The sequence below is a fragment of the Thalassophryne amazonica genome, chromosome 14 (genome assembly GCF_902500255.1).
Source record: "Thalassophryne amazonica chromosome 14, fThaAma1.1, whole genome shotgun sequence".
Classification (NCBI taxonomy): domain Eukaryota; kingdom Metazoa; phylum Chordata; class Actinopteri; order Batrachoidiformes; family Batrachoididae; genus Thalassophryne; species Thalassophryne amazonica.
Genome location: NC_047116.1, coordinates 62,365,986 through 62,377,433, shown reverse-complemented (window position 1 = coordinate 62,377,433; position 11,448 = coordinate 62,365,986). Strand labels below are relative to the sequence as shown.

The following is an 11,448-nucleotide window of genomic DNA, read 5'->3' as shown; positions in this document are numbered from 1 at the left end:
CAGCATTAGTGATTTAATATTAACTGCCTTCTCCCCCAAGTTTAACAATGACACCCAAAGTGCACAGTGCACAGTCGCATTCTGGTGTTGTGTTGTCAGGGTTGTCTGTATGTGTGTGTGCGTGCACATCACCAAGGCAACATCAGTGATCTCGTTACGTGAGCGTGTCTATTTTTAGATCAGGTGATGATTTTGGTGGGTTCTGTGGGGCTACAGAAACTTGTTCCACAAAACATATCTATCCTGTTTTAAATTTAAGCAGTTTATTTGTACATGTAATCTTAATCAGTTTTGAAAACCAATAACGGCAATTAGTAAACTTAATTAAATTAAAATTGTTAAATATTAAAATTGATTAGTTTGGTTTACATGAAGTTTGCTATATTTTATTGAAATTTTAGTTTTGTTTGGAAGAAATAGTAGACAATATTGAGGATTTGGTATGAACAAAAGCTTTAAATTTTACCTTAGGGTGATGGAGATATTTATTATAATTCAATGTTGAATTTTGTGTGTGACATCATTTCAAAGGCTAGTTGAATCAACTGCACGTTATGTGTACAACCATGCACAGTCGGCACTGAACACTGTTCACAAGTAATGAAAGGATGCAAAATTAACAAACCCGTTAATAAAACTGTCATAGCAACTTCCTCCTTTTGTTGCTGATTGTGTGTACGTGTGCTCTGTCTATGCACATCAATTTTCTTGCCAGAAAATACCACAGAGTTGCATGCCTGGTTAAAGGGAATGAAAGGTGCCACTCAGATAGGTTGGTTTTATATTTGGACAACAACATGACAATCTGCCCTTATTGAGATCCAGTGGAAATTGGCTATGCCCCAAAATAATTTAAGCCACTCTGTGCCAGCTTGTTCTATACCTGCTTTCAGGAAAGGTCCGTAAATCTTCACTATGCAGGAACAAGAAGTGGAAGCTTCTTGGTTGCATTATGTTTCCCTAATTAAACTTTGCCATTCTGAGCGTAACACTGGAGACATCATGAAGCTTCTTCAACTGCTTTTCCACTCGGATACTGGCCTCATGCATTTGCTGCTCTGCTGTAGCAATCAATAAGGAGCGACATCGTGAAAACAGAAAATCATCTCCATATAAGCAGCTAATGTTTTGAAAGACTGGGCATGGCGAGATGGCTTGATTGAAATTCAGTGAACACTGAAAGACACCACAGCTTACATCAGGTGAATGGACGTTATAATGGCCTGCACATAATGGTACACATCCACATGCATAAATAAAGACCATTAGTCAATGCTGGCTAAGTAATCAATTTCTCAAAGCAGGTGCGTGTTGTGTGGTTACCTTGTATTCATTTGATTTTAAGGCAAATATGAATACAACTCAACATTATATACAGTTGTTTTTTCCTCACAGAATTGAACTTGTCTGTGTCTCTTCAATGTCATGAAGAGAGCGCAATCAGACACCAGAGCAGAGAACAACACAGCTGTAAACAGGCTTTATTCTTGGCTTCAGTTGTCAGTGAGTTCAACATACAGCAAATGACAAGTTTGTTCAATAAAATGGCTCAAGATCGAAACGCACAGATGGGTCAAACGTTGAAACAAGGGAAGGAGTCAGGATACATCAGGAAATCAGTCTGTGATACAACACTGTCTGTGTTGGAATAAACAAAAAGGCCAGGACAGGAACAAATCATACCACGTAGGGGTCAATTGATGATTTACACAGGGGTCAAAATTAAAAGATACTTCAATCATATTGAAAACTATACCACTTTATTTGTCTGATAACAAATATTCCAAAAAGGTATAGTTTTGACTATCTATGCCTGAATGTTATGGAGTTATGGGGTAAAAGCAGCAAGAATGGTGACAAAGGTCAATTTCAGTTTGTACAGGGGTCAAAAGCTAAAGTTGCTTTAATTTTGGTAAAACGTGGTGCAAATTATTGGTTGAGCTAATAGAATTAACATATGGAATAGTTTTGACTATGTTCAATGCTTGGTTTCCAAAATCAAGGTCAAACAATATCAACATCTACTGGGTTCTATGACATGTGACATATGTTACCCCATAACATGATAACTGTGCATGACACATGGTGCAAACTATTCCTATTTAATTAACTCAAGCATATGTCATATATCACGTCAAATGGACATCACATGGACATCAACATTGATTGATTTTTACTTTTGCAGACAAAGCATTCAACAGAGTCAAAACAAAAAGAGGAACTTTAACTCTTGACCTGTAACTGAAATTGATCTTTGTCACCATTCTTGCTGTTTTTACCCCATAACTCCATAATAATCAGTGATAGATAGTCCAATCTATACTTTTTTGGAATCTTCATGATCAGACAAATGATGAAGTGAAGTTGAAGCCTCCTTTAATTTTGTCCCCTGTGTAACTCTTTGATTGACCTCTACCTGGCTACCTATTGAAAATTCAAGTGGCCAGTCGGTTTCCTCACAAGAGTAATGTCTAAGAAACCACATCACACAAACAAAGAATGCAAGCCGACACAGCAAAAATGGCCATAATCGCAGTTGGGAGGGGACATCAGAGTACAACCACCGTATGGACCGGACTCACACCATATGTGTCAAAAGGCGGCATTGGTGCTGTCACTCACTCACTCACTCCCATGCAATCACATCTTCGCTCCTCCTCTCTTTCCCAGTGCTCACTGACCTCACAGCAAGAGACTGCACATGCATGTGCATATGTAGAATAGGTATGTGTGTGTGTGTGTGTGTGTGTGTGTGTGTGTGTGTGTGTGTGTGTGTGTGTGTGTGTGTGTGTGTGTGTGTGTGTGTGTGTGTGTGTGTGTGTGTGTGTGTGTGTGTGTGTTCATAATGGCTGAACAACCCGCTACGCGTGCATGCGTGTGTACCACTGTCAGCCACTGGACACCTTTTGCTGCTAAAGTTTGCTGGCAGTGGGCCAAGCTTTCCCATGCGCACAACATTTGTCAGACGCAGCCATTCCAGCAAACCTTGATTTATTATTATTATTATCAGTGCGCAGTATGTCACATGGGATTTATTTATGTGGTGGTTGTTTGCAGCACACAGTGAGAGGGTTTCACCATGGGCTGTGGGACCTGGCTCCTGTCCACCCTGCACTGTGAAATGCTCCTGGGGCCAAGCCAGAGGTGAGATTCATGTTTAATAACCCTGACCCTGAACCATCCCTTAGTTATGCCCACCTCATTTTTTGGACACCACTCAGACAACCAGCAATTCAAGGAGAACATGCGGCTAAACATGTCACTCCCGGTCCGACTGGGGAGGGGCCCAGAGAAAACTACAGAGTCCGACATTGTTTTTGCAAAGTTACACACCGATTCAATGTTAATTTTAGTGACCTCCGATTGGCGTAACCGGGTGTCATTACTGCCTACGTGAATTACAATCTTACCAAATTTATGCTTAGCCTTAGCCAGCAGTTTCAAATTTCCTTCAATGTCGCCTGCTCTTAATCTTTTTAGTCACATCAAATCAAATCAAATCAATTTTATTTATATAGCGCTAAATCACAACAAACAGTTGCCCCAAGGCGCTTTATACTGTAAGGCAAAAGCCATACAATAATTACAGAAAAACCCCAACAGTCAAAAGCACTACAAAAGCACACATAGCACTACTATTATTCTGAACACTACTGTACATTCTATTGCACTACAATACAACACAACTGCTAACTTGAATCCATTGGCTCATTTGCACTAAACCATTTACTGCTGAATGTTGCACAAAACAGTGGATGTTGCACACTGATGCACTATTATGTACATAGGCCATTACACAAACATATTTTATATTTCCCCTCTTATATGTATATTTCCATTTTTAGTACATTGCTCTGTTATATTCTGTTGTTCTAACCAACATGCTTATTTTATGTTATTTCTTTTTTTTTTCCACTTATATTTAGACATTTATACTTAGAGTCATTTATATATATATTGGGGCATCCAGTGTGGGCAGCAAAGTAAGAATTTCATTGTACAGGGAAACGTGTTTCCTTACTGTGCATATGACAATTAGACCTTTGAATCTTGAAATCACCTGGTGGAATCAGTGGCTGCAAAGAAAACCTGCACCCTCTTGGCCCTTTCTGGAACAAGTTGCCCATCACTGGTCTCGAGAAATGCCCAGTTTGTGAATTCTGAACACAGATTTGTTGTGGCTTCCCAAAGGAGTCAACTGAAGTCTCACAGACTACTGTCTGCTCAGTTCCCATGATTACATCTCTTCAGTATTCAAGATTAGGATTTTTCTGAATAATTTGTGCGTAATTAGTTCAGTGGATTTGCAGATATGGACCCAATTGGCAATTCATTGTTTTGCAGTTGTGAATCTCGCGCCTTCTGGTGGTCCGTGACTCACACGGCACACATCAGAGTTCCGGTGTCAGGAGCTCAGCACTCACAGTGTAAATACATCTCATGAAGTATGAACAATAAGACAACATCGGGGCACAGCAGGAGTCCATCACAAGTGCTACACCTCCTCAAGATAATCCTCTCAACTTGGGAGAATGTATAGTCATCATAATCGCCCGTGAACTCACTAAATTGCCATCCACATCCTCGCTTTGCCATTGTTTACATGTGCTGTGATACAGCGGAACTCTGCTGGCACTGTGGTGCATTCTGATAAGTGCAGGCAGCCACCAGGGGCATTATGGGAAATGCTGAAACATTGAATGTGAAGTGATTATGAGAGTTCTTCCATAACCACATCTTGACTATCTGAGCGCACTCTAAATATCCTCGAGAGGAGTCACAGTGCACTGCTTGATGAGAATTCTAGGCTATACCGGGAGCTGAGAAAGCAGGCCCTGTATAGGAAATGGAGTGTGTGGGTTTGTGATTGTTCTGAATCAAGACTGAGATCCAGGCTTCCAATGATTTCCTGGACATGGTCATCAGTGTGTATTTGTTTGTAGTGAAAGTTTTGCACTTGTAAAGACATGCATGTCTCTGGGTCCTCTGCATTTGAGATCAAGAGGTGCCTGAGAAGAGCTTATGGAGTCATAAAGTCATTGGACAGAAGTGTTTCATTGCAGAATGAAGCGCAAGTCTTTAGGGTCCTGGTTGTGAGATTTGGTTGGTAACCAGTGGCCTCGGGGGATGACTGGATGTCAATGGTACCATATCTCTTTGGAGGATCCATGGGTATCACTGGAATGATTTGTTTCAAACTAGCAGTTACTTAGGGAGTCTAAGATGAGGAGCGTCTCTCGCATTGTGAGGAAGCATCAACTAAGATATTTTAGACAGCTATGTTCAAAAGATGGGGATGGACCAGTTTTCTGCGTGGACGGCTGCCATCCAGGACTCAAGGTGGTTCTGTGATGTCATGGATGCTCCCAGACGTGGCTCAGTTTTTCCAGAAGACACCTGGGAGACACAAGACTAGATTTAGTCTGTTTCGTTGAATGTAAAGTCTTCTCTGATTCATTGTATCACAAATAAAATTATAAAATGTGAAAATATAGCTATTAAGGGGTAAAATCTTCAAAACAGTCAATTTATTCAGCTCTGCTGACCAAATATATGCTATAGGTTGTGATACACTGAGTAGTCTTTCAGTAGAATTCCTCTGGGCGCACTCCTTCTGATTCAGTGTTGTTGGTACATTTGAAAAATGAACTGCTGTCTCAACAAGAAAAAGTGATGTAACAATTTGCATTGATTTTTAAAAAAAATTATTTCAACTTAACAAGAGAAAACTTGTGTCATTATCTCAGTCGAAAGGTGAAATAACTTTAGTCATGGCTGAAAAAATTGTGCTGCATTATTTCAATGGCAGAGGCAAAATGGAATCAATCCACTGGCTTTTGGGAGCAGCAGATGTGGATTTTGACGAGGTCTTTCTGACAACACGCGAACAGTACGAGAAACTCCTCAGCGATGGAGATCTCATGTTTCAGCAGGTTCCAATGGTGGAAATTGACGGCATGAAGCTCATTCAGACAAAGGCCATCTATAAATACATAGCAGAGAAGTACAAGCTTCATGGGAATGATCCCAAAGAGCGAGTCATCATCGACATGTACTCAGAGGGCTTGATGGATCTCATGGAGATGATAATGATACTGCCTTTTACCGCAGATGTGAAGGCAAAACTGGACAATATTGAGAGCAAAGCAAAGGAGCGCTACCTTCCTGTGTTTGAAAAGGCACTGTGTGAGAAAGTTCACCTGGTGGGCGGTAGACTGACCTGTGCAGATGTGCTCCTGTGTGAGTGCACAATGATGCTGGAGGAGAAATTTCCTGGAATCTTGGCTGATTTTCGCAACATCAAGGCTTTCCAGGGCAGGATGACTCAGGTGCCTGCAATCAAGAAATTCCTTTCGTCAGGGAAGAGGAAGCCGCAGCCAGATGAAGAGTATAAGAGGACCGTCCAAAACGTGTTCAAGATGACCCTTCTTTTGCCGTGAAACTTGTTCTACACCTATGAATGTCGTCATGCACAATGTAGAAGATGCAGACCAGCTGTAGTTTGTGCTTTAGGGATACACAAAAAGAAACAAATCTATTTTGTACAGCACTCAAATTATGTGATTTAAGATGTTAGGAAATAAACTGTTCTGACCATGCAGTTCTGTGTCAATTTAGTTAGTTTAGGGGAGGTGATGGTCTAGTGGTTAAATGTTGGGCTTGAGACCAGAAGATCCTCGGTTCAAATCCCAGCCTGATCAGAAAATCACTAAGGGCCCTTGGGCAAGGTCCTTAATCCCCTAGTTGCTCCCAGTGTGTAGTGGGCACCTTGCATGGCAGCAGCCTGACATCGGGGTGAATGTGAGGCATTGATGTGTAAAGCGCTTTGAGCATCTGATGCAGACGGAAAAGCGCTATATAAAAATGCAGTCCATTTAAGTTGAAATAAATGTTTAAAAATCTCTGCAAAGAGACAGCAGTTCCTTTTTTAGAGTATAACTGTTGTTTAATTGATGTAGGTGTTTTTGTATTTGTGTTTTCTCCACTTGGTAGTGTTGTGACCTGTGTTTGGTGTAAGATAGGATATTTTGAATGGTTCAGGATGTCTTACAGTAGACAAACTCCCAGAAAATATCAGGTCCGCAGAAATTGTTGGTTCCTTTAAATCAAGGTTGAAGCTGCTTTTTATTAGAAGAATTTATTGCTAAAATTAGCAATAATTTCAGCTATTTTGTTTTTTCTTTTAATTGTCTTTTGTTTTCTTTTAATGTGTTGCAATGTTTGTTTGTATGTATATGTAAAGCACCTTGAATTGGACCGGGAGTGACATGTTTAGCCGCATGCTCTCCTTGAATTGCTGGCTGTCTGAGTGGTGTCCAAAAAATGAGGTGGGCTTCATAGATAATTGGCAAAGCTTCTGGGGAAAACCTGGTCTTGTTAGGAGAGACGGCATCCATCCCACTTTGCATGGAGCAGCTCTCATTTCTAGAAATCTGGCCAATTTTCTTAAATCCTCCAAACTGTGACTATCCAGGGTTGGGACCAGGAAGCAGAGTTGTAGTCTTACACACCTCTCTGCAGCTTCTCTCCCCCTGCCATCCCCTCATTACCCCATCCCCGTAGAGACGGTGCCTGCTCCCAGACCACCAACAACCAGCAAAAATCTATTTAAGCATAAAAATTCAAAAAGAAAAAATAATATAGCACCTTCAATTGCACCACAGACTAAAACAGTTAAATGTGGTCTATTAAACATTAGGTCTCTCTCTTCTAAGTCCCTGTTAGTAAATGATATAATAATTGATCAACATATTGATTTATTCTGCCTTACAGAAACCTGGTTACAGCAGGATGAATATGTTAGTTTAAATGAGTCAACACCCCCGAGTCACACTAACTGCCAGAACGCTCGTAGCACGGGCCGAGGCGGAGGATTAGCAGCAATCTTCCATTCCAGCTTATTAATTAATCAAAAACCCAGACAGAGCTTTAATTCATTTGAAAGCTTGACTCTTAGTCTTGTCCATCCAAATTGGAAGTCCCAAAAACCAGTTTTATTTGTTATTATCTATCATCCACCTGGTCGTTACTGTGAGTTTCTCTGTGAATTTTCAGACCTTTTGTCTGACTTAGTGGTTAGCTCAGATAAAATAATTATAGTGGGCGATTTTAACATCCACACAGATGCTGAGAATGACAGCCTCAACACTGCATTTAATCTATTATTAGACTCAATTGGCTTTGCTCAAAATGTAAATGAGTCCACCTACCACTTTAATCATATCTTAGATCTTGTTCTGACTTATGGTATGGAAATAGAAGACTTAACAGTATTCCCTGAAAACTCCCTTCTGTCTGATCATTTCTTAATAACATTTACATTTACTCTGATGGACTACCCAGCAGTAGGGAATAAGTTTCATTACACTAGAAGTCTTTCAGAAAGCGCTGTAACTAGGTTTAAGGATATGATTCCTTCTTTATGTTCTCTAATGCCATATACCAACACAGTGCAAACTACCTAAACTCTGTAAGTGAGATAGAGTATCTCGTCAATAGTTTTACATCCTCATTGAAGACAACTTTGGATGCTGTAGCTCCTCTGAAAAAGAGAGCTTTAAATCAGAAGTGCCTGACTTCGTGGTATAACTCACAAACCCGCAGCTTAAAGCAGATAACCCGTAAGGTGGAGATGAAATGGCGTCTCACTAATTTAGAAGATCTTCACTTAGCCTGGAAAAAGAGTCTGTTGCTCTATAAAAAAGCCCTCTGTAAATCTAGGACATCTTACTACTCATCACTAATTGAAGAAAATAAGAACAACCCCAGGTTTCTGTAAATGGGGAATCTTCTTCACAGACTAAGGTTAATTATGGAGTTCCACAAGGTTCTGTGCTAGGACCAATTTTATTCACTTTATACATGCTTCCCTTAGGCAGTATTATTAGACGGTATTGCTTAAATTTTCATTGTTACGCAGATGATACCCAGCTTTATCTATCCATGAAGCCAGAGGACACACACCAATTAGCTAAACTGCAGGATTGTCTTACAGACATAAAGACATGGATGACCTCTAATTTCCTGCTTTTAAACTCAGATAAAACTGAAGTTATTGTACTTGGCCCCACAAATCTTAGAAACATGGTGTCTAACCAGATCCTTACTCTGGATGGCATTACCCTGACCTCTAGTAATACTGTGAGAAATCTTGGAGTCATTTTTGATCAGGATATGTCATTCAAAGCGCATATTAAACAAATATGTAGGACTGCTTTTTTGCATTTACGCAATATCTCTAAAATCAGAAAGGTCTTGTCTCAGAGTGATGCTGAAAAACTAATTCATGCATTTATTTCCTCTAGGCTGGACTATTGTAATTCATTATTATCAGGTTGTCCTAAAAGTTCCCTAAAAAGCCTTCAGTTAATTCAAAATGCTGCAGCTAGAGTACTGACAGGGACTAGAAGGAGAGAGCATATCTCACCCATATTGGCCTCTTTTCATTGGCTTCCTGTTAATTCTAGAATAGAATTTAAAATTCTTCTTCTTACTTATAAGGTTTTGAATAATCAGGTCCCATCTTATCTTAGGGACCTTGTAGTACCATATCACCCCAATAGAGCGCTTCGCTCTCAGATTGCAGGCTTACTTGTAGTTCCTAGGGTTTGTAAGAGTAGAATGGGAGGCAGAGCCTTCAGCTTTCAGGCTCCTCTCCTGTGGAACCAGCTCCCAATTCAGATCAGGGAGACAGACACCCTCTCTACTTTTAAGATTAGGCTTAAAACTTTCCTTTTTGCTAAAGCTTATAGTTAGGGCTGGATCAGGTGACCCTGAACCATCCCTTAGTTATGCTGCTATAGACGTAGACTGCTGGGGGGTTCCCATGATGCATTGTTTCTTTCTCTTTTTGCTCTGTATGCACCACTCTGCATTTAATCATTAGTGATCGATCTCTGCTCCCCTCCACAGCATGTCTTTTTCCTGGTTCTCTCCCTCAGCCCCAACCAGTCCCAGCAGAAGACTGCCCCTCCCTGAGCCTGGTTCTGCTGGAGGCTTCTTCCTGTTAAAAGGGAGTTTTTCCTTCCCACTGTAGCCAAGTGCTTGCTCACAGGGGGTCGTTTTGACCGTTGGGGTTTTACATAATTATTGTATGGCCTTGCCTTACAATATAAAGCGCCTTGGGGCAACTGTTTGTTGTGATTTGGCGCTATATAAAAAAATTGATTGATTGATTGATGGGATTGGGGGTTGTAAAGTGCTTTGAGCATGTGATGCAGATGGAAAGGAGCTATATAAATACAGTCCATTTACCATTTAACAAGAGCAATCAAGATTCATGACAATGAATCTGCCCATCTGGAGCTGGATCACCTCTAAAATTCAGTGGAGTCTTCCATGCCCTTATATTTATCTGTGGTGCAAATTTTGTGAGAATTCGTGAAGTAGTTTTGATGAAAACCTTCAAAGCCTATAAAGAGAAACTTGATCCATAATCCAGATCCAGATAATGTACAAAGTTGAATGGAGTCCTCCATGACCTAATATGTATCTGTAGTGCAAATTTGGTGAGAAACCGTGAAGTAATTTTGACATAATCCTTCAAAGCCCAGGGTTGCCAACTCTCACATATCTGGCATGGCACTCACGTTTTCAGCATCAATCTCATGCTCTCACGCACAAGCACGAAATGTCATGCCAAAATAAAAATTTCTCCCATTAATTTTCTGTTGATGACTAGATTAGACCAGATCAGATCACAGTGCATTGTTTCTTAATGAAAGAAGAGGAGTTTAAAGCACACACCTGAAACAGCTGTTGACATCTGTTCTGACTGCAGTATTCTCTGATCGTTGATTCGCTGAAAACATTACAGCTGTGTTCAGAGTTCTGAGTTCAGACAGAATTTGAGCAAAGCTTTGAAGCTTGTATCTGAGTTGGCCACTTTTTGATTGACAAAGGTAAGCCAATAAAATAGCCTAACAAATTAAATAATCTACTATCTAATAAAATTATGTTGTCATTACAGATGTAGCCTAATCAGTGTGTTGACACAGTAGGCTAAAGACTTCAACTAGTTGCAAACTAGGAAATTTAAAGGACATGTTGTACTTTATTTAATATCCTGGTTAACAAGTTTTCATGATTGTAAGTCTATCTGTGCACATGCGCTGAAAACGTGTGGTCACTGAAGCATTTTATTGATAATTATTAGTGACAGAAAAACCGAAGAGTTTTGTACCACTGAATCAATATGAAGCAATTGTGTTGAAATGGTTCAGTGTTTGAAGCATATCATATGGCGACATCTGCTGGCCAATCCCTAACATAGCACTTGCATTGAACATTTAGGCACTGTTATGGATGTTAAATGATAAAGGTTCGATGTGCATTTTGAAATTTTGACTATGTTTTCGATTAAAGACATTAATAATGTACGAGGTCTGTTAGAAAAGTATTGGACCTTTTTATTTTTTTCAAAAACCTGATGATTTGAATCACGTGAAC

General features: G+C 40.1%; 1 protein-coding gene across 1 annotated transcript; it reads left to right on the top strand.

Moving 5' to 3' along the window:
- Window positions 1–5,757: 5,757 nt before the first annotated feature.
- On the top strand, window positions 5,758–6,493 carry LOC117525015 (glutathione S-transferase 3-like). Its single transcript, XM_034186834.1, has one exon. It carries the CDS (start codon window positions 5,772–5,774, stop codon window positions 6,438–6,440), a length of 669 nt encoding a protein of 222 aa, XP_034042725.1. The 5' UTR covers window positions 5,758–5,771; the 3' UTR covers window positions 6,441–6,493.
- Window positions 6,494–11,448: the final 4,955 nt, after the last annotated feature.

Coding starts and splice junctions, on each gene's coding strand:
- LOC117525015 (XM_034186834.1), top strand. CDS start 5,772: ATGGCTGAAAAAATTGTGCTGCATTATTTCAATGGCAGAGGCAAAATG.